Here is a 27,347-nt window from a genome sequence, read left to right as displayed (position 1 = left end):
GGTCCAACACAACGATGACATGCAGAGGAGAAAAGCGAGTTAGTCTTATCCTGATGGGTTTTCATGTTTTCAGTAAGGACTGCAGATGAAGGTTTGCTTTTTAGTTTGTGCAAACGAAATTAAAAACAGAAAAGTCAATTTATTCTTAGATCCTCCTGGACGAGATGAATCCAGCATGTTTCATGTTTCGGCTCTGTTAGTTTCATTTGTATCAGTTTGTATTTTATAGGATCATTCAAAAAGAATTTCTCTTTAGATTGAATAAGTGTCTTTCTCTTCATTTGTTCATATTCATCCATTTTTGCTCCACAGGTTTGCAGCTCAGTGGATTTACTAGATTTACTTTTCATGTTTCTGAGAAGCAGTTAAGAGCCTTGCTCAGAGGTTTACCTTTACTGGCACCAGGAACTGAACTGGGGTCATCCAAACCCGAGCACACCTCTGTAACCACTGACTAAGATTTAGTCAAAAGGCTAGTTTTCATTAGTTGTTCAAGGCCAGGTCGCACAAAGATTCCCGGGAAGAGTAAAAAAAAAAAAAAAGAGAGAGAGAAAAAAAAAAAGAACACGTAAGTGCTTAAAACTATCATCAATGAGCTAAAACTGGTTGAAAAGTGATAAAGTAGAGACAGTTATTAGTCAAAATCTGCATTCAGTTTGGCACAAAGCAAAATAACTACCTAACAATTAAGATGATAAGATACTTCCAAATTCTCCAGTCATGAGCCGAGGCCCTGATGATGGGAGGATGTCTGCAGCACTGGAGGCTGCGGCTCCAGAACCAGAGCAGCATATATATATATATATATATATATATATATATATGTATATGTATGTATATATATATATATATATATATATATACATACATATACATATATATATATATATATATATATATATATATATATATATATATATATATTTAAACTTTGATAAATTGTTCTTAAGTGTATTAACATTTACATCCTGAATATAAAGGAAGAGAGTGGAAGAGAATGTATGTGGGGGGGGGGGGGGGTTAGGGAAACTATCGTCCTCAAGATGCGTGACAAGTTTTTTTGTTGTCAAAAATGGAAAATAATTGAGCGGCACTTAGTGTGGTCTTTTGTTGCTGTAGACCATCTGCTTTTGGACTTAATATGTTGTGTTTAAAGATGTTACTCTACAAATCTTGACTGGAACCAGTAGTTTGATGACTTCATGTTATCTTTCTATCATCTCCAACCAGTCTCCCCATTCTCCTCTGACATCAACAAAACATTTTTGTCCAGAAAACTGCTGCTTACTGGTCGTTTTCTGTTTTCAGGAAACTCTAGAGATGGTTGTGCGTGACCAGCCGTTTCTGAAGTACTCAGAACAACAACGATGCTACGTTCATCCACTTGAATTCCTCTTTGTATCCTCACTCTGATCCTCAGGTTGAACTTCAACAAGTCGTCCTGAGTTGCTGGCGTATGGTTAGCGCTGCAGCCTCACAACAAGCCTCGGCTTGGTGGGCAACAGTGGCCTTCCTGTGGAGTTGGAGTTTGCATATTCTCCCGGTCTATGTAGGGGGTTTCTATGGCTACTCTGGCTTCCTCAAACTGTCCAGCCACGTTATGTTCATTCATCCCTTCAAGTTCTCCCTAGGAATGATTGTAGGCGTGAATCGTTTGTCCTTCTGTGATGGACTGGTAACCCGTCCAGTGTATCCTGCCTCACTTAATGTTTGCTGGGATAGGCTCCATCTTCCCCAAAACCTGTAACTGGGCTAAACTTTCAGGAAAATGAATGAATAAATGCTGCCATGTGATTGGCTGATTAGTTATTTATATTAATAAATCAAGCAGATGTACATAAGGCGGCAGAAGAATCATCTTTAGCCTTTTAGGAAGAATTCTGATGATGTGACAGCTTAAAAGACATTTATGTTCTCACAACATGATCAATACAAGTACACACACACACACACACACACAAAATAGACTGCAATATCTTTAGCTTTAACGTTTCAGGTTGAAAGAGCTTCAAAGACCACAGCTTCTCAGTCTGATTTCACAACTTTAATAAAGAGGAAACATACACCATTTACCTCAAAAGCAAGAGACATCACGTCACATTTTTTTTTATCCTCCATCAACACTCCAGCGTAGTGTCTGCTGCAACGCGTTAACATCTCAAAGAACTGAAATGATTGAAAATTCAACACTGAATGGCAAAAATAAAGTTCATCCATATGAAAATATCTAATCTGACCTGATGGATCTGTATGTTTAAAAGGCAGCTGAACATCTGTAGCAGACGTGTTGCGTTCAAGTGATCAGCCTGTGTGCTTTCAGTCTAGCTTATTCTGCGAGCTGAGCGCCGCTCTGCTTTACATTCCCTCTGTGGAAACAGATTTCAGTCAAGTATTTTCTGGCTGACCAAATACAGTCAACAATAACTGGCTCAGTGTTTTAAAACAATAATGAAGCATAAAGTTGCCTCGGGGGTGGGGGGGAGGGGGGAGCACGAAGCCTCACGCTACTGAGAAGATATGCGAATGTAACTTCTGTCTGATGAAGTCGACTCCTGTTTTGTGTCGCGATGCTTCCAACAAACAGCGAATGAAGTTGAGTCCCAGAGGAATGATTTGGTCCACTATGCTGAGTTTCAAACAGCCGATGTGTGTTACTGTCTGTGTTTTACCGGAAACTTTTCCATTTAATGTGACGACATTCTGTCAAATGCTACAAGAGCACGCTGAGTGAATACGACCTCTTAAAGAAGTCATTCGACCAAACTGCTGTGAAAGCGTCACCAAACATCAGAGCTGATGACTAAAAGTGCTTCGTTTTACAATCAGCCAATCGGGATGCAGAATTTCTCACTTTAATGGAAAAAGAAAGGACGCTGCTTCTGTTTGGCTAACAAACGGAGCAGAAAGTCTGCCAACATTACAACATGATAAAAAGATTAAGCCTGCAAAAAAAAAAAGAAAAAAGCAATTTGGTGAAGCTGACCCCTTAAAAATTACATTATTTAAAGGAATTTACAAACCAGAGGACGTACAAAACAAAAAGATCTCTGAAGTGCTCACACACACACACACACACACACACACACACACACACACACACAGTCAAACTATGAGCATTTTGTATTCCATGTTTTTGTTTTGTTTTAATCAGTTGTGCTCCTATCAGCTTGTCTCAATTATCACAAGCTTTAGAAATTAAAAGTTCCCCTGATTGTTCGCTTGTGACAGAAAATAAAGATGAGTCCATTAAAGCCTAGCAGTTCGGGTCCATAAACGCTCTCTTGTGGCCCCCTCTATTCTACTTTGCTGAGTCCTCTCTGTTTTCATGGACATGAAGACGCCGGAAGGCACTTTACTCCAGTGACTTGGCAAACTCTGCATAATCAATGTATCCATCATTGTTTTTGTCATCGTCTCTCAGAACGTCGTCGATCAGCGCAATAAGCTCTTCCTCTCTCATTGGCTGGGTGTTCGCTCCTCTTTCCTGCAGAAAGAAAACAAAATGTTTGATAAACAGAATTCAGGACCAATGCAAACATACTTGCGCACACTTTACTTACTTCTCTGTGTACGTGTGATATCGCTGTTGCTAGCTCCAGGCCGTCCAGCAGGTTGTTTCCATCATAATCGTGCATCTTGAAGTAATGCAGCTGCAGCTCCTGAGGTGTCATGTCCGACTCCGGCTTGTCTATCACTCCGTCCAAATGCTCCATGATGTGACTAACAGCAAAGAAAGAAGAAAAGCAAACAAACCCTTTGAATACACAAACGGCAAACACTTTTTGTGGTTGTGGTCAGAGTTCACAAAGTCCTGAATCGTATTAGTAAAGACGTGGCTCACTCTTTGTCCTGCACCATGTTTTTGTCCAGTCGGCCATGGTGGGATACGTGAGCAGCGCCTCCAATGACAGGCGGCGGCTGCTGCTCCTGATGTGCTGCAACCACATGAGAGTGGATGCACAGCATGAAGGACAGGAGATGGAGCAGACTCCAACATGGGACACGACACCACCAACTCCTCATTCTGCAGACTGAAAGCAAAAGACATTGAGACAGAAAAATAAGAAAAGAAACAAAGATTTTATATAAATATATATGTGTGTATATATTTGGGCTGTGACGATATGCCTTTGTCCCGATTCGACTTGATTCCGATTTTTTGGGTGTCGATTCGATTTAAATTGCGGTTCTCACAATTCTTCGAAAAATGCTGATTTTTGTAGATTAAAAACAAAATAAATAAATACGTCATTTTTTTAAAAAATTTATTTCAATTAGGAAAAAACAACCCAGTAGCCAGAACATCATTTTGCTCCTATAATGCCCAAGAAGACAATAAAAAGATCAATGAAAACAATAAAAATGACAACATTTTTTTTTTTAATGAAATATTTTTATTTGGAAAAAAAAAAAATCAACAAAAAATTTATTTTAAAATTGTGAAGCAAAAAAATCCCGATTTTCGATGTGATTTTCCCACCCCTAATTTTATATACACTGTGTGTGTGTATGTATATATATATATATATATATATATATATATATATATATATATATATGAAAACCACTTGTTTTAACTGTGTTTTCTGTGTTACTTTAGTTTTCATCCACTTTACAACACATTAAAGCGATGCAAATAAACCTATGCATTTTCTACAAATGTCTTTCCAACATTTGTTTCATCATTTTGACAGGTGACTATTATCCAACGGTGACTTTTTCATAATAAAAATTTAACATTTGTCCACAATGACAAATCAAAGACTTTAACATGTGTCTCACCTGTGCAACATATGTTAAAGTCAATGTTGGGAGATAATCTGCACACTAAAGACAGACAAATACATAAACATGAAGCGCTAATAACACATTAATCTTTAGACGTACATGTTTCATTATCATTTTTAGGAAATGTTGTTTTCAATTTAAATGCTGTAAACAAGTGACAACACGCACTGAGGTTAGCTAATAAAAAACTTGCTAACGCGATTATTAATTTCATAACAGCGTTGAAGTGACAAGTTAGTTCAATGCAAGACCTGTCAACTTAAGACAAAATATTTTCTGATATCAGTAAATAGTAATGCAGTACAAACCTTTAATTATTCTGTATCTTCGTCCCAAACTGTTGCGTTTTCCCCGCACTTCGTTGCTAGCAATGAACAAACAGAGCAGAACCTTTTCAGACCCGCTGGCTTGCCGTAGCTAGTCTTGGACACGACAGCTCATTGTGATTGGTTGAAATAATCAAAGATGAAACAACTAAAGCGAGAGAATTCCCTCCACTAACATCCTCTTTTTGTAATAACGACTAATTAATTATCATTCATTTAAGCCACTTTAGATGGGATGTGATATTTAGGCACGGTGTGAGTCCACTCAGTAGTTGGTTGTTCCAGCATATTATTGGAAATAATAAAGAAACCAACTTTTTCTTTTCTTACATCATGTAAAAATCCACTTAAACCGTAAAGTCTCTAAAGCAAATCGCGTAATTGACAGATGGAAATGTTTATGTCAGTTAACGAACATATTTGTGTATTTATGAAAATTTGCACATTTCATTGAAACAAAAGCGCTAAACAAGGTGAACTATCTGCGCACAGTCGGAAAACTTTGCGACGCCTGTTTGTTGACGTCAGCAGGGAGAGAAGCAGCCGCTCAGCTCGCGCTGCTCTGTCAGGTTCACCAGCTCGTGCAGGGACGCGCGGTGTAGTGGGGAGCGGACAGGCGCCTTTCATGTCGAGCAGATGTCAGCTTTCCAGAGAGAAAATGACGCTGCCAAATCTCTTTTTAAGAGGCTTGAGGTTTTTTTTCTTTAATGTCATAAAATAGCTGAAGTAGTCACAGTAGTAAATTACTAATGACACCCCCCCTCTTTCCCCTTTCCCCAGCTGTATTTACTCCCTGTGTTGTGGTTTAATTAGTAAAATTATGTTTTTGTTTTACTGCTAGTGGGTTTAAGTGACCCTCCCCCAGCTTTTCCATTAGCTTATATTTTCTCGCCAAGTTCAGCTCCTTGATTAGATTATTACTGGAATTTTTAAAAAAGTATTACACATTTATTTCTTCCAGCTATCCCAGTTAAAGTTCAATTAAATGGCATCGAGCAGAAACTAGCAGATGTACTTGTTTGTAACAGAGCCAAATGGTTAGCATTGGGTTTAGAACCCAGATCAAAGACAAAGCCTTCCAAAACTACTGCAAAACAGGTTTATTACTGTTTTTCCTTCTTTAATAAACCCATTTATTGTACGAAATGAAAAGAAGTGCAACCGTATGAGAATTTTGCAGCTCTTTAAACGCACCTTGCAGCTTTAGTTGTGTTGCACATTTTGCTGCAGCCTTGTTTGCATCGCTGCTTCTTAAGCCCCTACCTGATCCAGTTAGTGTTAACAGAGAAAGATTAAGGACATGAGTTTGAAGGAACAACTCCCACACGGCTGTAAATCCTTAAAAAAAAGAAAATTTAAAGAAATCACGCACAAGCGTAAAAATGCGGTTTGCTTTGAATATGCAAAAATAAGATAAATCATTTGTAACAATAATTAGGCAACTAAAAATGTTGGTCATGTCTGGAACTTGCACTGGTTTTGCGTTAATGGTTTTCTTAGCCTGTCCAGGGATGACCCACCCTCCCACCCACCCTGCCCAGTCAAAGATCACACATTTATTTCTCCCGGTAGTCCGCAGTTACTCCCATTGTGTCCGGGGAGTACAGTCACCATCACCGGGACAGAGCGGCCATGGCTTCCCGGGTCTCCTTCACCCAGCTGCGGCTGGAAGCGGAGCTGGAGCGGTACCGGGCTGAGTGTCAGTGGGGAAAGATTCTGGCGATGGTCGAACAGATGCAGGCGGCGCGGATCCACGAGGACGGTGAGTGACAGCAGTTTACATCTGGACGATTCAGAGTTTAGCAGTTTCCTTTCTTTTCCTAGATGCTGCCTTTCTTTCTTGTTTTTACTGCTCTGTGATCTACAAACTGTTCAGTCAGCCATAACAAAGCCAAACGTGTCCACGGTCAGGTTGACAGTTTATGGGATGTCCGCTACAAGCTTGTTTACACACTCCTTAACACGGGAAGTTTCAGAAAGTTGTTTCCAGAAAAAAAAGTGGATTTGCTTCTTTTTTTTTTTAACGCTTTAATCAGGTTAAAAATTAGTCATTTGTTTTGGGGGAAAAAAGGAAGATTTGTTGTGAAACACAGAGCTGCAAATAAAGCTTGATAGATAATTAGTTAGAAAAAAAAAGACTAAGTGAGAATCTAATTTTCTTTTCTCCAGGGTGGATATTTCTTACAGTGCAGAGATCATGCTGTACACTAGTTGGACCTTGGACTCCCAACAAGTTAGACTGACTTCCTGTAGTTGAAGGTTCTTTGAACAGATCTAGTCCACACAAAAAAACTCTGTCAAATGACTGACATTTTCCACAGCAGATCAGGCCACTTTATGTTGTCAAACAGTAAATTTCCACTCCTGAAGTTTACAGTAAACAATGAACGTGTGCATGCACGGTCAAAAGTGTTGTGTTACCGCCAAGATGCAGAACAGACAGTAGCACCTGCTGCAGTCAGGTGAAAAAGAAAGTTTTGCATAAGTCTGATCATTTCTACTGTTTTTGTTGGTATTTTCAGAGCTGTAGAGCTTTAAAAAAAAAAAAAAAAAAGAGAAAGTATTTTGTCCAAACAATATTTTAACTCTCTGCAGTACCGCTCGCCTTGTTCTTCACTCATGTTCTTCTGAATTTCAAAATCAGGGACCGAATCAAACCAAAAATGCAGAAATTGTGGGGAAAACAAACAGCAAATGAGATCACCTCTATGAAAGTAGAAGTTTTGTCTTTTTTGCTGGTAAAACTTTACACAATGCCCAGGAGGGAAGACATCAGAAATGATCTTAGAAAAGCAGGACGTGCTGCCCATCAGTTTGAGAAAGGTTGTAAGGCCATTCCTAAAAGATAATATAGAATTAAGTTGACATGCCAGAAAGTGAGACTGAGCAGAGAAACTGCTGAAAAAACAGCAGAGCTACAGCTCAGACTCTCCATGTCTCTGTTAGCATGTTAAATGTTAAAGTTCATGACAGTATAAATAGAAAGCGCTGATTGTTTGAAAGGCTTGCTGGTTTCTGCTCTCCGAACAGAACATGACAGCCTGGATCAGGTTTGAAAAGCTGAACTACAGAAGATGTTCTTTAGACGGATGAGAGCAAAGTGGAGAACGTTTGCAGAAAAGCACAGCAGCGTGTTTAGAGGAAAACAACACAACATACAAACACAAACGCTTCAAACCAGCTGATCTGGGCTTGTTTTGGAGTCGCAGAACCTTTCAGTATTCGAGTCAGTCAGGGGTGGGGAACCCTGGTCCTAGAGGCCCGGAGTCCCGCAGGTTTTCCATGTATCCCTGCTCCATCACCCCTGAGTCAAATCAACAGTTTATCAAGATCCACACATTGATTCATCAGTTTCAATCTGGTGTGTTGGAACAGGGAGACATTGAAACCTGTCAGAGAGAGGGTCAAGGTCCCCCCCCCCCCCCCCCCCCCCTGCTGTAGCGTCACATGCAAAGCCATCAGAACGACAGCTAAAGCTTGGCTGGACTTGTCTCATGCAGCAGGACAATCATCCCAAACACAGCAGCAAACACTGAAAAAGGTGTTGAAATACAACAAATCTCTGTGAAATGAAGCGACACTGTAAATGGGACTGGACCAAAAGTCCCCCACATGGGGCTGAAATCATCAGACAAGAAGCAGTGACATGAACCGCTGCTATGATCAGTTTTATACGCTGACAGATGATGTGTTGTACTGTTGTTCATGTACTGGCTTACCTTTAGACTTATAATACACCACCTTGTCACTCATCTGAAGTTGTCTACTTACTTTCGGACATGCTAAAGACCAGACGAGTTGTCACCATGTCCTTAAATCATAGAAGTGAAAGAAAGTGTAGCAGTACCATGACTTTTCCAGCAGTCCTGCTGATTCCCTGACGTTACACCGGAAATCATTCCACTCTGCATATGCGCTCAAAGAAATGCAAACACACTTATCATTCTATGCCTCATAAGGCATTACTTTAGCAAGTCACTAATGCACCCGCCTCCACCCTTCACCTTCCCAGAGTAAATATGGGTTCAAGTGACCTGACTGCTGCAGTTTGCTGTTATTCTGGAAACCAGCTGTTCGTTCTCGCCTGCACGTGCAGTCAAGTGTTAAATTAATGTGGCGTTACCATGTGGATGACAGTAGCTGATCTTATACTGCATCAGGTGATCTGATTGCAGATTAGAGATAAAGGAGCTCTATAGACGTTAAATCAAACCACTTCAGTGTAAAACTAAAAAAAACATTGACGTGTGTGCTGCTTTCACACACTATGTCCCTTGTTTCAGCTTTCCTCTGGATGTCTTCTTTATGTAGTGAAGCAGGAAGATTTAATGATACTTGAATATTAAGAAACTTTATTGGTTTGTTTTTATTGGACTATATTTTGCCACTAGGTAAGGTATCCTGCAGAGTTTCCATTGTACTGCATACACTCCTTTCTTCAGCTGCATGTTAACAGCAACAGATAATAAAATAAAAGATACAAAAATAGAAGCTATAAGTTGTCTTAGGAAATGATAAGAAATGTATTTATTTTTGTTTTATTCATCCTGGCCTGTAGTTTCATGTTTTGGTCAGATGATGGCAGCAAAAACAAAATACAAAGCATAATGACAACTTTGAAACAGAAGCTTTTCTGTTTCCCACTGAGGCGCTCGATGTGGAGACGATGGAGGGAAGCAGGTATCTTGCACATATTGATCATAAACTGGACTAGACCAGCATCATTCAGGGATGCACGATGTCACCGAGTACAAGTACTTACATTTTGAGTAGGCTTGCTTGTTGTACCAACACCAATACCTGACCTAATGAATCCCATAACAGTTCACTGGTCAGAAGGGTGGACCAGAAAGCCAGATGCGACAACTGAGTGGTCAGTTGTAAAAACTGTCAGAAACTTTATAAATAAGGAGGATAAAGTTAGTTTTAGTAAGATTTACAAGCTCAAAACAAACATATCTCGCAGAGATAATGCCGAATATGTGTTTTTAATACAGAACGAGGGATAACTTTGTTGGTTATGCGCTAAAGCCTTTGAAGGACTAACTCATTACACGTTAAATTTGATGTCCTATTTATTTATCTATTTGTTTGTTTGTTCATTTATTTATTTTTACATATGAATCAGGTATGAGAACACTTTTATGGATACCCAGTACAACATGCTCATAGTATCTGAACTGATACTTGAATACTGGTATCATTATCGATGCATACCTAACACCATCTATACCGTCTGTGTTAATGCATGCTGGGGGCACACGATGCAGGGTCAATAACCTGATCCATGAGCCCAGCAGCATGGGGGGGGGTTGGAACTGGATGGTGTTACGATGGAGTCAGAGAGGAAGATGCTGTCTGAGTACTGGACACTCACTGTATGCTCACCTGACCTCCGCAGGAGGTAATTCCTCTACGTGGCTCTACAACTCTGATTAACTGATTAATATTTAAAGATAGTATGTATTTAATTAAAACAATTTGACTCTGCACTCATCCAGCTGCAGATTTATCCAGCTGCAGTGAAAATGATGCTCCAGGTTTTCCTAAAACTCGTCCAACAACGTCTCCTGCCTTTTTTTCCGTCCTGCAGCAAATGGTGTCATCAAGACGCAGATTTGGGTTTTTCTGCTGCGTTTGTGTCCAGCGGCGTCTTTGCCAGAAGCAGCAGGTCTTCTGCAGTGATGGTGAAGCTTTTTTGTCCTGAGCAAACAGCAACACACAGGAAGCCTCCATGGCAGAAACTTTTCATTTTACACCCTGTGTTGACATGATTTCAGCTAACTTCCTCCTAATAATAACTGGTTCATGACTCCTAGTTTGAAGTAGCATCGCTGATTGCTGTGCTTCAACCAGAATGCAAGTGGCAGATGTTAAGTCAGATTGTGTAAGAAATTCAATTCAGCTTTATTTTGATAGCGCCACTTCGCAACAAAGTCATCTACAGATGCATCAATTTAAGCCAGTTCATAATAAATAGCCTCGATAAGGGAAACCAACAGATTCCAGTGAATCTTGACTTCGATCCAATCCCCCATCCTGAGCATGCATGCGGCGACAGTGGGAAGGAAAAAACTCCCTTTTATCAGGAAGAAAACCTCCCGGCTCAGGGAGGGCAGCCATCTGCCTGGACTGGTTGGGGTGGAGAGGACATGAAAGACAGATCAAAAACAGCTGCTTTTATCCCAGAAGACCTCCAGAAATCCTGACATGGAGGCAGCCTGCTTGTTACATGAATTAAACTGAAAACTGAGTATAAACATTGGTTTAAAAGCTTATATTTCATTCTATTTATCAAATGATTATTATGTTTTGCATTGTAATTGTTTTTGCTATTTTAAAAAACACCCTGGGATGTGTGCAGTCTCATTTGAGAGACCACGCTCTGAAACAAAGATGGCGGCCTGCTACCATGTCTGTACTAGAGTGCATGTTAAAGACATACTTTTAATGAAATCAGTATGTCAAATGTTGTCCTGGTGGTTAGAAAGGTAATAAATAAAGATAATAAAACAGCTGTTTATATCATTTGTATTGAAACTAACCATAATACAAACAGACAGAATGAGCCAAAACAGTTTTATTTGTTTGTGGATCACTGTGTTTTTTTTCTCACTCTGGAAGCAGTCTGACGTTTATCTCTGTATTGCTTCAGTATTCTTCTTATTATTATTTTTGCAGTCTTAAAGAATCAGTCTCGTATTAAAACATGAATATTTTCATCTCACTGATGTAACTTTCATTCCAGGATTGGTTTTTTCCTCAGTTTAGGCTCCAGCCTGTTTGAAAGCATTAACAGGACCCCCTGTTTATCCTCCACCTTCCCCCCTCAGATGGTTCAGCCTTCAATGTGCTGATAAAAACAACCAGTAAACATCTCGAGCATATCAGGATCTAAACACAGATCAAAGAGTTGGCACGAAAACACACACACTCACTGAAACACTAACACAAAGTCTTTACTCAGGAGTGAATGTGTTTACACCAGTCGTTCCCAAACCGTGGGGCCCTTGAGGACCAGGATTGAGGATCCCTGCGATAGACTAATGACTCTGTCATGGCGCAGTTCTTTATATGTTTCTGTGTAAGCATCAGGACTTGACATTATTGGGGTCGATGAAAAGGGAAGCCTGTAGAAAAAGTTTGGGAGCTGCTGGTTTCCCATCAACCCAGTCAGTGTGGAGTTCTTATTGCACGTGTGTTAAGTTTAACACAGCGAAGTTTAACAGCGAAGGTGCTTTGGAGTGCTTATCGCATGCTCGTGGCTTTAAAGGGTTTACGGGAAGGAATGAGAGAAATGGAAACTATAGCTTTGAAATGGACTTTTGGACAATTTTGGGAGGCTTTCTCTGAGTCGGTGCTGCTTTTAAAAGACTGGCAGAGGTTTGCTTTGGCTCCAGAAGGAAATGACTTGTGACCCCGAGCTGAGACCAACTCCAAGAAACGTAACATTTCCCATCCCCTCTAGATGATTACGGGACGCTGCTGATGGCCGAAGCCCTGCTGGAGGAGTGCATACAGGAAAACATGGATCAGTTACGGAGCTCCACACCTTTGATGGACAGGACTCAGCCCAGACTTTCCAAGGCCAAAGGCTACATCAACACCGTCCTGAGCCGAGGCCGTCTCACAGTAAGTCCAGCCTCGACTTTCTCAAACCATTCCTTTCATCTTGTCTGAAACAGTTTTTTTTAACCTTAAAAGTCCAAAATGAACTACATGAATGATCACATAAACCTCTTCCCACACATTTCCAACCATTTCTTTCATTTGGTTTTGCAGCCTAGGTACTTGAATGAAGCCCTGCTGCTCATGGCCAAGGTGCACTACATTCAGGGCCGCTACAGAGATGCCCAGGGAATGTGTGCCAGGGTGGGACTGGAGGAGCTGACGCAGGACGACCAGCCTACCTACCACCTCCGCTTACTGGCTGAGGCATTCGTCATTAAAGGTTACTGTCACAAGTTGTGTTGGTGTTTCTCAGGTGGTAAAACCAGAATAATTTAGCCTTCACGGTACAGGACATCCTTTAGACATACATCAGATTGGATGAAACAATATAAATGTACATTATTCATGTACAGTTTTCAAAGAAGTGAATTTCCCTCTGGATCAATAGAGTATCTATCTCTCTTATAGACATTTATTTACACTGTTTTCGTTGGCAAATAATAGAGAAGCTCAGTGGTTTTGCAGTGGTATGAGCTTCTTTGTACCTGTTGTTGATATTGCTGTACTGTAAAAAAAAAAAAAACCAATCTTTTTAAAAACTTTTATCAGAGCAGAGAGAGATCTTTTGATGAAAAGCAGAAAGTCCAACAAAGGGACAAATGAGCAAAGTCAACGAGTAACAGAGTTCATGGGAAATGTCAAGAATGACGATTAAATCTGAGGCTTTTCTGGGAGGTTTCTCATCACTCTGGTCACTCCAGCTGTTGGTAGTAAAACCCAACTTAGATCCAAAAGAACATCATTAATCCACATTAGACTTCGTATAAACTCAGATTTTATTCTTTTTTTTTTATTTCTTTTCAGCAGAAGAGGTGGGAAGCAGTAAAAACAAAGATTTAATGAGCTCTAAATGTGAAGCAAGCAGAAGAAGCTGCATTAATAACACTGAATAAAAAAGCTGCCATCCATCCATCCATTCATCCATTCATTCATCCATCCATCCATCCATTCATCCATCCATCCACCCAACCATCCATCCATTCATCCATCCATCTGTCCTTCCATCCATCCATCCATCCATCCATCCACCCAACCATCCATCCATTCATCCATCCATCTGTCCTTCCATCCATCCATCCATCCATCCATCATCCATTCATCCATTCATTCATCCATCCATCCATCCATCCATCATCCATCCATTCATTCATCCATCCATCCATTCATCCATCCATCCACCCAACCATCCATCCATTCATCCATCCATCTGTCCTTCCATCCATCCATCCATCCATCCATCCATCCATCCATCCATCCATCCATTCATCCATCCATCCATTCATCCATCCATCCACCCAACCATCCATCCATTCATCCATCCATCTGTCCTTCCATCCATCCATCCATCCATCCATCCATCCATTCATCCACCCAACCATCCATCCATTCATCCATCCATCTGTCCTTCCATCCATCCATCCATCCATCCATCCATCATCCATCCATCCATTCATCCATCCATCCATCCATCATCCATCCATCCATTCATCCATTCATTCATCCATCCATCCATCCATCCATCATCCATCCATTCATCCATCCATCCATCCATCCATCCATCCATCCATCCATCCATTCATCCATTCATTCATCCATCCATCCATCCATCCATCCATCCATTCATCCATTCATTCATCCATCCATCCATCCACCCAACTATCCATCCATTCATCCATCCATCTGTCCTTCCATCCATCCATCCATTCATCCATCCATCCATTAATCCATCCATCCATTTTCTTGTTGCTTATTGGGGTCGGGTTGCAGCAGCAGCAGCAGCAGCAGCAGCAGCAGCAGCAGCAGCAGCAGCAGAGAAGCCCAGACTTTCCTCTCCCTGGCTGCTTCTTCCAGCTAATCGGAGGGAATCTCAAGGTGTTCCTCTGACAACCGAGAGATGTAGTCCCTCCAGGGTGGCCTGGTTCTTCCCCAAGGTCTCTTCCCGGTAGGATGTGTGAACACCTCCATCCAGGAAGAATCCTGACCAGATGCCCGAGCCGCCTCATGCGGCTCCTCTTAATGCGAGGGAGCTCTGCGACTGCTCTGAGCCCCTCCTGGAGGACCGAGCTTCTCGCTGCCTATCAAAGGGACAGTCCAGACGTTCTGCAGAGAAAAGTCATTTCACCGCCTGTGTTTTTGGTTTTGGTCTTTCTGTCACTACCCACATCTTGTGACCACTAGTGAAGGTAGGAGCACAGATCAGCTGCTGAACTGAGAGCTTCACCTTTCAGCTCAGCTCCTTCTTCACCACAACTGACTGAGTCCACATCAGTGTGGATGCTGCACTGATTCTCCTGTCAATCTCCTGCTCCCTTATTTCCACTGATAAAGACCCCAAGATACTTGAACTTCTCAGTTCGGAGCAGGATCTCATTCCCGACCTGGAATAGACATTCAACCTTTTCCCTACCCTGGATCCTGGTGCTCGTCCTCATCTCATCTCAGCTGCTTCACGCTCGACAGTAAACCACTTCACTGAGAGTTGTAGCAAACAGGATCTCTTCTTTTACAAAAAGGAGAGACCCATGTTTATTCATTCATTCAGTCTTTTTCCTAACCGCTCAGTCCAATTAAGGATCGCTGAAAGCCAGAGCCTATTCCATGAATCATTGGTCGAGAGGCAGGGTACACCCTGGACAAGTCACCAGTCCATCACAGGCCTAAAGACCCATGTTGAGGACCTTAAACTAGATCTCCTCAACTGTGCTTAGAAATTCTTTCTTTAAAAGTTATCAATAAAATTGGTGACAAAGAGCAGCCCTGGCAGAGTTCAACCTTTACCAAAAACTAGTCCAGTTTACAGCTGGCAGTGTGGAGCACGCTCAGATGGCGGCCATACAGAAACGGAGTGGTCGTTACCAGGCCGTCTTGTCTGGTAGCTGTCTCACCAACAGGACAAGCGACAGTTTTACAATCCATCTTTCTCTCAAAGTGATTTGCAAGTTGTAAGAAGAAGTTTTATGGAAGAACTTTTATCTGTCTTTTAGTAACGTTTAGAGAGCAGGAAACCATTCTGTGGTCTTACATCCCATTATTTGTTGTTCCTATACAAAAATATGTGCTAAATATAGAAACAGTATCTCAGCTGGAGGATGAGTTACCTATTGATGTAATTTCAAACAGAACGGGGCAGAACTAAGCTCCTCATCCCTTTGCTGGGACTTATCACGGCCCTAAGATCTAAATGACCTTGTATGGGGATTGGGAGTCGAGATGGACGGGGGGTGGAAAGCTGATGAAATCCAGTCTATGAAAATAAATGGAACATGTCTGGAAAACATCAGCGTGATAGTTCTGTCAGTGACGGCTCGATGTTTTTATCTGAGTCTTGACCTCAGCTTGTGGATGACAGTCGGAGGCTGAGGGGAGAAAAGAGAAGATACAACCTGCATCATTGGTCACATGCAGACAAACTGCTGCGTCGTGTTGCTAACTATGATTTAAACAGGAATCATCCCACATCTGCTGTCTCTTAGCAGATTTAGAAAAAAAAAACCCACAGTTTTAAGGCCTGCAAGTCATGTGACAAGGAAGGTTTTAGAGGTGCGTTCACACATTAGTTATTGCCTTGTTTTGAAAAATCCTTCTTAACGTTCTAGTTTAACAAATCTAAAGTATTTTGGTGTAAATGGACACTCGGACTGAAGGCATTAGGAAGAGCCAAAGATCACATTTACAGAACATTACACTCAAGCAGTCCATAATCTTGTTTCACTCATCATCATCATCATCATCATCATTATGTCGTTACACTCCCTGTTTCCTGGTAATCGGACATGACCTCATGCTTATGAAACATAAAAGAATTTTCTTGCAATAATGGTCTGATTTAGATTTCCGTGGTTTGTTGTTCTTCCCTCCAAATGATATTTACAGTGGGCTGTGAAGTCGCCTTGAGCAAACAGACCCCGGGTGGGGGGTGGGGGGTGGTGTGGGCAGTGAAGCTGCCCGTCATGTGGTTTCTTTCTGTGTGATATGTACCGTATAGCTGTGGGAATGAAGTCAGATGTGGATATTAGGATGATGATGATGATGAAGTCTTGACAATTGGCAGCTGTCTGCTCATTTGATTTGGCCCGGCAGCGTCGGAGCCCTGAGGTAGCGCTCTGCCCACGGGCCTCTGACGGCCCTGGAAAGTTCCTGATCCCTCTGATTGTTTACTTCCTCTCTTTTTCTGTCACTTTTTATTCAAATATAAAAAAAACAGGAAATCTACACGTAGTTGATGGCGCCAGAGACAACATTTTAGGAGGACTTGAACATTTTAATCCAGCAGTTGTTGGAGATAAATCACCCTAAACCATGATTGCCATGGTTTAGGGTGATGACATGCCGCTTGAGATGGTGAAATCCTCAGAAGACGCGTCCCAACCAGACCACGACCTCCTACGAGAAGTCTTGGTCTGTCTGAATTCTGTCACCCTGCTGGCAGAAATGCTGGCATTTCTTTTGAGAATGATATTTTCAGCTGGATGTTTTGGTTTCTCTGACATTTGGGAGTCAGTGGTCTTTAGCTGTGAGGGGGAGGAAGTGAGAGCCGGTTTGTTTCCTGTTTCCATATGAGGATGCTTCCAGATCCTAAATAAAACAAACACATATATGGAGCCAAAACTTAAATATCCCACAACTCACTCCTGAACATCTAACATCCCAAAGGAGTAATTCTCCAGGATTTAGGTTGTTTATCTTTTTTTTTTTTTTTTTATCTTACTCTTAACTAGCTGCAAACCACACAAAAAGCTGCAGTCTCCTCCAGTAAATCCTACAGCTCGTCTTCATCCTGAGCCTCACACTTTTCCCGCTGGTTTGATGAAATGGATGAAAATTTACGAGTCTCTGCTCACATTTCAGGTCTGTCTCTGGACCACCAGACCCTGTCTACGGTGTCTCGTATCCGTCTTTTAGAGAGGGAGGAGGAGAGTCTGACCTGTTTCCTCAGGGCCTGTGATGCAGCTCTGTCCTACCTGCAGGAACTTGATAAGGTGCCATTCATACATGTACAGAATGTGTGTGACGTGTGTGTTTGTATGACATCCAGCTGCTGTTACAGGAGAAAGGTGTGTTCCTGTTTGTGTGACATGCTTGTTGTTAATTCAGCATTTCTTTCCACTGGCCTGTTTATATTTCTTATTTAAGTATATTTGCTCCTCGTTCTCCCCATGAAAGGTTTGTGCTTCCATGTGTGCAATGACAAAGAAAAGAGCAGACGGTTGCCGTGGTTATAATTACTGCACAACCTCGTCTGAAAGCCTTCAACGTAACCAAGTTGTTGTTTGGAAGAAAATTCAATCACATGAATAAATAATTGCAGGTGTTCACGCAATTCATTTTAAATAGACGATTTAAATACATTTTCAATAAATAAGAAAACTATTTTTTAAAGGTGTTTTCACATCTACTTTTATTTTCACAAAAAGTATAGATTTGATCAATTTATCTCTTGTTTATTTTCAGGGTCTGTTGACACTTGGTCTGATGAGTCTCCTCATGCAGATGATATATTGGGTGGAAACATCATGAACCCAGAGGTGTATAATCCAGGTGCCATTAAGTAAAAGTCCTGTCCAGCAGCTGCTCCAACCAGTCACTAAACCAGCTGAACTGGATTAACTCAGCTCCACTGCCAGGTAGATGAGCCGGCTCTAAATGCACAGGTAGATTTTTGCTTTATGGCACCTGGATTGTAGACGCCTGTATGGACCCTTCCTGCCTTCTGTCAACAGTTCAGACTGATTTTATTTATTTAACTTTTATTTAACCAGGAAAATCCCACTAAGATTAAAACCCTCTTCAACACAGTTAGAACAGCTAACAAACAATATCAATGTAACACATGTCATGAAAAACAACCGCCAGAGTCTCTGATACTTCCAGCTAAAGGACAGTGGCTCCATCATTTACACTACTGCTGGTGGTGTAATGGTGTGGGGGATATTTTCTTGGTCCACTTTGGGTCCCGTGGCACCAACATGGTTTAAAATATCACAGCCTATCTGAGTATTGCTGCTGACCATGTTTTACCCCTTTATGAGCACAGTGTAGCATCTTCTGATGGAAACTTCCAGCAGGATGATGCACCATGTCACAAAGCTCACATCATCTCCATCTGCTTTCTTCAACATCCTCCAACGGTCTCCACAGCCACCAGAGCTCAGTCCAGCAGAGCAGCTTTGGGATGTGGTGGAACGGGAGATTCTCATCATAGATCTGCATAAACTGTGTGATGCTTCATGTCAACATGGAGCCAAACCTCTGAGGAATGTTTCCTTCACCTTGTTAAACAATGACACCAAGAATTAAAGCAGTTGTGGAAGAAAAAGGGGTTTAACCTGGTAGTTACAAGGTGGACATACTAATGTAGCTGGTGATTATGTTTACTGGACCGCCTTGAAAACCAGATGTTTTATCTTAAGGAGCTATCCATCTAATAATTTTAAAATTTATTTCAAATAAGACATTTCTTCATCCAACGTTGACTTTAACCTTAAGTGAGTGAATTTTACAGTTTTCCAAACGGTTAAGCTCTGACTACATCCTCTTATATCTGACACACTGACAAACAGATGATCTGTGTTCATTCAGTCCTTTTAGACAAATAATCAACAAAAACAGCAGGGAAAAGGTAAAACAATAATATTTAAGTTACCAATACTTTGTTGTGAATGTATTTGCAGGTGGTAACAACGCCTCATTCTAAAGCAACCAAAACCAACCTCCATTCAGCAATGGATATGGACCTGGGCTACTTCCTGCAGGCTGCACTGCAGAGCGCTTACCTTTGTCTGCTGCAAAGAGGGTGAGTGTCTGCCTCCTGGTGAGCTTTACATTCCTTTCATTATAATGTTGTTTGTTCTGAGAAGTTCTGTGAAAATAAGCTTTTGCCCAAATCTTGCAGCAGAGATACTTTTTATGTCGTTCCAGCAGATGTCAGTGTTGTCAGCATAGAGAAACGTCTAAGTTCATCTGTTTGTCTGCTGCAAATCGTTACCCCAATAATACTGTAAGCTTCACAGTTTTAGTTTTGGTTTATATTTTGAGGTAAATATGGAAAAGGCGTAAAACACAGCACAGGAATTATTAAAATTCAATGCTCCAGTTGAAGCAAAACTTTATATTTTCTTTGTTCATCAATTAAATTTCAGTTTAGCAACTCATTGTCCTCAATGGAGAAACTGGAGTTACAGACTGGTCTTTCCAAACATCACACAATAAAATCCCGTCACTCACGTCAACTGATTGTCTGCAGAAAAGATCAAGAGGAGAAAAAAAAGAGAAATAGAAATGAGACAGGAAACAAGGCACTAAGACGCTACGAAGAGAATAAAATCACTTCAAAAGATAATTGTTCAATAAAAAGGCATAAAAGTAGTAAAGCCATCTGAGTCTATTTAGAAATGCTACGGCAGGAGGCGTAGAGGTATTTCTCAGTCTATTGGTTCTCAGTCTTGGGGTTCTGATTCTTAGATCTAATAAAATATAGTTACATTTATCTAAGAAACGATTTAATGTGTTTATAAGATATTCAATGAAAATATAACTACAAAATTTCAAGTAAAAATCAGCACAAAGAAAAGTATTATGCACTTTTGCTCTTCCCATAAAACATGCTTGTTGCAATGGACGCCATTTTTCTTGAAGAGAGAAAGAAAGTTCACAAAGCCCTCCCCCCCACACACAAATGAGGTACCATTTAAAAGCACTAAAAGTCCTCTTTAAAGACAAAAAGATGTTAGTTCAGTAGCATTCAGGGAGATAAAAATATTTAGGTTTACAAAGGTCCTCCACAGAGGACAAATTGAACTACTGGTAGTCAGGAGGTTAAGGAAGCTGTTCAAAGGGTTATGGAAGGTTCTGGTTTCCCACGATGCATCTGCTTTCTTCACTACCTGCTGCTCAACGTACGTTTTAACAATGTTGTGCAGCCCTACTGGAAAACTGTTCATTTTAATGTCGTTTGCATGTATACATGAAAGTAAAATTGTACTCAGCATAAGCAGTGCATGAAATCCTACACTCCTGAATGCATCCTATCCTGCTGTATTCAGGAATTCTTTAAGTATTCCTGAATATTTAATAAAAAAAAAAAAAAGAAAGAAACAATGTGTAGTTTAGCATGTTTGCACAGAACCTTTATAAGTTTAACTCTTCAAAGCCTGATCCAAGAAAAAATGAGGAGAAATTTAATTTTTAAAAAATCTTTTCAAGTCTTTATTTTGCCCTTTAAAAATATGAATAAAAATAAATACTTATTTTTATGTCCTATGTTTACTGTGTAGTTGTCAATATAATTGTAGTGCAGAAGGTGACGGCAGAAGACAGGTATGAGAATGTGTGATACGTACAGCATTAAAGAGTTAAAAATGCAAATGAATCTGCATTTCAAAGTGATGAGCTGGTTGACTGACAGGAAACAAAAGTCCAAACGAGACAGCTGTCGGTTAAAAGAAGCTGTTGCATGATGGGATGAAAGCGATGAGAGTGGTATTCAGGTTTCATGCTGAAAGCTGCATTAGATGAACAAAAAGGAGCACTTGTAGATGACTACCTGAAAACACACACATTTCCACCTTTAATGATAATAAAGCATCAATGTCAGATAAAAAAGCAAAGGAAACGGTCGTGAACGTGAAGGCAAACACAAACATTTAGATGCTTTTCTCAAACTGCAAATTAAACATTAGTTTGATAATGATGAGGCCATTTTTTGGGATTTATAATTCATCTTAAAAGAGTGCAATTTTGTTTCTCTCTTGAACACATATTAACTAAAAGAAATGACCAGCAATCAATCAATGAACGGTGGAAATGAAGAAAAAGAAGGAAGATGGTTTGTCTAAGAAGGTTCAGGCTGGAAAAAAGTCTGGACCACTTAAAGTGGTCGGAAATAAAAGGTCTTTAATTAAAATAGGCAAGAATCACATAACAAGTACTTATTCAGCTAATATGTGGAGGATTCAGCAAATTAAATGGCTGTACTGATTATTTCTTAACTCAATTTTGTGTAAAAATACATATTTTGCTGCTGGTTAACTCAGCTGGTTTGGAAAACGCCCCACCATGTGCAGATGGGGGATTCCTCAGCTTCCAGATCTGGTCTGGGGTCTTTTGATTCCTCTCATCCACCTTCTTACAGTTCCCCAAAAATCTTTTGAAATAAAAAGTTCAGAAACAGAATCAGACGTGTGAATGATATGTATTTATGTTTATTAGAGGTGAGACATTATTATGGGGTGAGCACATTATTATGATTCTTTAATTATAGAAAAATTAATGCCTGTTTAAAAAAAAATTAATGCAGATTTATTGTTATTTGCATTTCAAACAACGTGGAACGTTTGTTCCTGCAGGATTTCCTCACATGGTGGAGCTTGGCTAACAAGGTTTTTTGCACAATATTTAGCACAATATATTTTTCAGGCCAGACTTTTTTTGCAGACGTATCTGCGGACAAATCTAGCGACTTTTTCAGGCGTTATCGTAGACTTATGGTGGCTGAATACGTAAAACACGAATAGTTTACTCTGAGCTGTGGGAACTGCCGCGGGCTCCTATTGGCTCGATGTAAAAGCAACAAATTTTTGCTGCTGTAAATTAATGTTTGCAAATAATTTGGGGCAACTATTGTTATGCGAATAAAACTTGAATAAACTAGATACATTTATTATAAAGCCTGTAACTAATTTGATTTTTTTTTTTAAATCAAGTTCCACCCCTAAAGTTTATATGAATAAAAAATGTGGGAAAATATTATATTTTTATGTTTTATCATCTTTGTCATAATAGTTTCTGCTTCCATTTATTTCACTAATGTGTCAAGTGTAGATTTTCTCATAATTAATATGCTTTTAGATATTTAGATATATTAATATTATTCTTATTTAGATATATTCTGCTCTTTTTTAATATCCTTCATGTCTCTCAACCTCTTCTTGCTGTGTATTCTTTTTGTCTTATGTTCGCAACATGCTGATGTGCCCCTGCTGTGTGTTAGTCATCTTGCACAGGGTGCACACCAGTTGCGCAGAGTGCTGAGGGTGGTGGAGTCACGAGGGTCTCAGAGCTTCAGGAAGGTGAGCAGCTCAGGAAACAACATTTGTCTTGTCATAGATTTACATCTGCAGCCTTTTTATCTAATCTGATTATTTCTAGTTTGATGAGTAAAAATAACGGTACTATCTTTATTTTTATTTGATTTTTATATCTGAAGTATTTGTGGCCATCTAATCAGGATTCACTCTCTATGTTAATGCAGTTGTAAATGCACTGTTTGCATCCTAGTCTGCAGCAAGGAAGCTTGCACAGGTGTTGCTGAGCTCCGTGAGTGAGGACAGCTACTGGCCCCCACTGGGCCCCCCACCCTCTGTCTGGCTCCACAGAGAGGGAGCTGCTGCCTCCAAAGACGCCATGTACCCCACAGTCAAGCCACCACAACGTTACAACACTGATGGGTTTGTATTGTCTTCGTTTCATCGCCATTGTTTTCGCAGCCACTTCATGTTTCAGTCTGACTTAATCCGATTATAATTTCAGTTGCCAGCAAGTGCAGCGCTCAGCTAAACATGTCTAAAAAAAAAAAAAAAAGTTACACGTCTAGAATATAGTCTACAGTTGTGCTCATATTTATTCATACCCTTTCATTAAAGAAGGAAGAAAACAGCTGCCTGTAAAATAAGCTAAAACTGACTTAAGCTAAGTTGATATATTTTACAAAAATCATTACATTATTTTCTAATTCTGGTTCAATTGAAATATTTTTTTAAAAAGCAAACAAATAAGATCATTTATTACATATTACATCACTTATAAATTAACATTTTGTTGAACAAACCTTTAATGTTTCCGCTACAGTCAGGTGTTTTCTGTTCCTCTCAGTCAGACTTCTGCACCTGTTGACAGGTATTTTGTCCCACTGTTCAACAGAAAAGTGCTCTAATTTCTCCAGGACCGATTTGTTTGTTTGTTTGTTTTTTCTTTCTTCAACTCAATTAAATGAAAAAAACAGTCTTATATTACTAAATTATATTTTTGCAAATTTTTAATTTTTATTCCTTTATGAAGTCTCTAGTTATTTAAGTAAATTCAGCCTTTTCTTTAATGAAAGGGGATGAATACATATGAGCACAACTGTAAGTTCATAAGTATGACTTTTGTTCAGTCATCCTGTCAGCTTGCATCCTTCTCATGTAATGTACCAAGTCAACAATACACAGAGACAACAGAGAAGGACTTCTAATGCTAGCGCTAACTACCTGCGGCTTTAAAGTCATACACTTAACCCATGTTGACCTGGAAACAAGTGGCCTGCATCGAACGGGTCATGTTGCCTTAGTACACACGCAGCATACAACCAGAAGGCCTGTGATTGAGACTTACATCCTCTCCTCTCTGATAGCTGTCAGTCTGTCTTTGGCTGCACTTTCATCCTCTAATTTCTAATTTCATTTTTCTAATTCACTTTCTCTTATAAGGCCTCCTTTTCCTTTATAGCCTTCATTTTATACATCCTTCCCTGTAGCAGTGAGATGTACATAATGCAGTCCATCACAATAGAACCACTTCAACACTGTCAAGGCTTGTGACTTTTAGTGACTTTTTCTCTAATTTTCCTGTGTACTGAATTACTGACATTCATGTTCTGAATTACTGTGGTAACAACCTGGATCTTCTGCTGTGACAGCTGGAGTATGTATGTGAACCCTCTATGTATCATAATATCCATATTCAAAGCAGCCAGGACTCAAGCATAAAGCTCCATCTGAATCAGCTTTATTGGCTAAACATGAAAGTATTTACTAAGTTTTATAAAAAAAAAAAAATCCTGCAAGTACACTGCCTGTTTAAAAAGTCACTACCTGGATTTAACTTGGCAAATACTTAAGAGCTTCCCATCAAATAATTATGCAACCGATGAGCAGCTTTCTGTATAAAAACAGCCATGTTGGAAGACACATTCTGTAGTGATGAAAAATATGTTAATCTGTCGCAGAGCGGTGAAATTACTGGCATCAGTAAAATGAAATGACTGAAACTGGCTTCAGGACTGTCCAACGCAGTAGTAAATACTGAAAGGACAGTGGGGAAACGATCATATTTGAGATCATAATGTAGTATAATGGAATGATGGTTATCAACAATTTTTTTCAACATTTAGTGGAGAAAAACAACAGTAGAACTCAGGGTTATATTTTATGGTAAAAGTACAAATGTGCAATGTGATCTGGGTGGGTGCTCATGGGAATTTTAATTCCACCTTTGGTTATCTCTGTCCTGCAGAGACCACTCACTTGCCATTAGAGGTCATCTTGTCTGAGGTTAAAACCTGCGGCGGGTTAAAGCGACCCAAAATGTGGATGGCTAAAGATCAGCTCAGTGATTATTTTTAAAACCAAAAGATGGTTGTTTTTTTTATGACAAAGTGAAACAGTCATTTTAAATGATGCAGCAACCAAAGGCTTTTATTTCCAGACCCTATAAAGGGTTAGTGTGTAACTGTATGGGACACATGTGAACTCAGTTCTATTGTGGGAAAGAGTATTAATCATAAGTTTTACATAACATATCACCAAAGCATTGCTTGATATAATATAAAAAGATAAGATGGAATCAGACATAACATGGTGCAAAACTCACTGAAGGGACAAACTGGTTGTCTGCTCAGGACAGTCATCTGCATCACCGTACTGCTGCTTCATTTCTACATTTTGCTCAGTGCAGGGATCCTGTGCTGGTTGCTCAGACGCGATGAGCCATACTTAGTCACCGCCACATGACTAATCCAGCCCACACTATCTTAAGTGAAGATCTGAATTCTTGTCTGAGATTAGGAGTGGAGGAACACGAGAATTCCCCCAGAGAAATCTGTGTGTGTCAGTATTGTTCGTAGCTTTTGTCATCTTTTCTTACAAAAAAACCCCATAAATAATTAAATAAATAAATGGTGTTTTCATCAGTATTTCCCTTAAAATGGCCCGACAAGTAGCAGAGGCGAACGAGATGACGGCTGGTAGCGTTAGCTGAAAGTGTGTGTCATTGGAGATGATGCTGTATATTGATACATCCAGGGTGGTTGGCGTTGTGTTACAGCCCCACAGGTGAGACAGAAACCAGACACTCCCGACAGTTCACCTTTGGACTATCTTGGTATGTGTGTGTGTGTGTGTGTTTAGAGGTATAAACTTCCTGTTTTGTACTATTTCCTGTTTTCTGTGTCCTGGCAGGTGCTTCTGTCCACAGGACGTGATAGAGGAGGCCGTGTTGCTGCTGCTCATCACTGAGTCTATGGTGAGACACACACACACACACACACTTACACTAACACAAATACTCACTCTTCTCAGTTTTGCTCCCTTTCCAAAGCACAAAAGGAGTAATGCAGCTTGGACTGTCTATCTTCATCGCTTCCCACATTTTCCTCGCCCTCTTCCTCATTTGGCGTCTCTGTCCGTCCAGGCCAGTGGTGAGGCAGTGATCAGTCGTCTTCCAGACCAGGCCGAGGCCCGGCAGGCCAGCCTGCAGGATGCAGCCTCCGTCTACGACCTGCTCACCATCGGCATGGCCAGGAGAGGGCAGTATGCCATGATGTCTGAGGTGTGTTTACACACACTCCTCCTCCTCCTATACCCACACATCGTGCTGGAGGTCGAGGAAGGGGGGAGGCAAAGAATGAGAGATGAGACGTGCTTGCGAGAGCTTTGCCTTTGCCAAACTTTTTAATGAATGTCCTTATCACTTTGAGCGCAGGGATTATGTGTCTTTTTCTTTTTGCCTCTCTTGTCTTTTCTTCATCTCTCAGCATCCCACCCCCTTCCTCACACATTGTCTGCCTTCCCCTGCTCCTTCCACCTCCTCTCAATCAGAGTTCCTCCGCAGTTTTCTCACCTTTGTTTTACGAGGTCGGTTACCCCTCCCTATACGACCTCTACCCAGATGTGGGAAGTTGGAGAGGCGGAGTTTGGAGGGGTTGTCTAGAATTAGGTTTGTCCACCCATCTGACTGATTCATAGTCATTTTACGACGGAGACCACACACTAACGCTGATGTAGTTCCACCTACACAGCTGGATTGATTTGTTGATATATGAGGATGGTATGGGCCATTGATTTGAAATTAAATGTCAGGCATGCAGTGCAATGCATCTTTGATGTTCAAACTGATTGATTACAAAACTCTGGTATTGATAAATTCTTAAGTTATATTCTATAATTTAAAATAACTAAGATATCTTGATACCACAGAAATAAGTTTATATTAATAAAATGCTGGATTTCTCAAGTGCTCTCCTATTACTGTAAAGTATGGGGAGATATTCAAGATAGAAACAGTGGTGATTTATTCAAAGATTCTCTTTAAGCTGTAATGTAAAAGCTAAGTTACACATTATGCAGTATTTTACTTTAATACAAGTTGTATTTTTTAGTTTATATTTGCCAATGCTTTCATTATTAGGCAGGAAATAATGGTTGTACTTCATAGAAAAGCTTGTTTCTTTTAGCGTGACTATTAGGT

At 40.3% G+C, this 27,347-nt stretch overlaps 2 protein-coding genes across 2 annotated transcripts in view; one reads left to right on the top strand and one right to left on the bottom strand.

Moving 5' to 3' along the window:
• Nucleotides 1-2,116: 2,116 nt before the first annotated feature.
• mcfd2 (multiple coagulation factor deficiency 2, ER cargo receptor complex subunit) lies at nucleotides 2,117-5,167 on the bottom strand. The gene is made up of 4 exons (XM_079249430.1): nucleotides 5,097-5,167; nucleotides 3,842-4,031; nucleotides 3,561-3,720; nucleotides 2,117-3,484 (listed from the first exon to the last, which is right to left on the bottom strand). Exons 2-4 carry the CDS (start codon nucleotides 4,021-4,023, stop codon nucleotides 3,353-3,355), a joined length of 474 nt encoding a protein of 157 aa, XP_079105556.1. The 5' UTR covers nucleotides 4,024-4,031; nucleotides 5,097-5,167; the 3' UTR covers nucleotides 2,117-3,352.
• Nucleotides 5,168-5,750: 583 nt separating this feature from the next.
• Nucleotides 5,751-27,347, top strand: part of ttc7a (tetratricopeptide repeat domain 7A) — a gene marked incomplete at both ends in the record, with an annotated part of 73,185 nt that continues 51,588 nt past the window's right edge. Inside the window, 10 exons of the mRNA XM_079248694.1 lie at nucleotides 5,751-5,807; nucleotides 6,687-6,876; nucleotides 12,583-12,746; nucleotides 12,897-13,065; nucleotides 17,694-17,824; nucleotides 19,517-19,638; nucleotides 22,834-22,912; nucleotides 23,121-23,290; nucleotides 26,060-26,123; nucleotides 26,292-26,429. Of these exons, the coding sequence (XP_079104820.1) occupies nucleotides 5,751-5,807; nucleotides 6,687-6,876; nucleotides 12,583-12,746; nucleotides 12,897-13,065; nucleotides 17,694-17,824; nucleotides 19,517-19,638; nucleotides 22,834-22,912; nucleotides 23,121-23,290; nucleotides 26,060-26,123; nucleotides 26,292-26,429 (1,284 nt within the window). The remainder of the gene's footprint in view (nucleotides 5,808-6,686; nucleotides 6,877-12,582; nucleotides 12,747-12,896; nucleotides 13,066-17,693; nucleotides 17,825-19,516; nucleotides 19,639-22,833; nucleotides 22,913-23,120; nucleotides 23,291-26,059; nucleotides 26,124-26,291; nucleotides 26,430-27,347) is intronic.

The sequence above is a fragment of the Telmatherina bonti genome (genome assembly GCF_933228915.1).
Source record: "Telmatherina bonti genome assembly, chromosome: 11".
NCBI lineage: Eukaryota > Metazoa > Chordata > Actinopteri > Atheriniformes > Telmatherinidae > Telmatherina > Telmatherina bonti.
The sequence above is the reverse complement of the archived record's forward strand: the minus strand, read 5'-3'. Positions and strand labels throughout refer to the sequence as shown.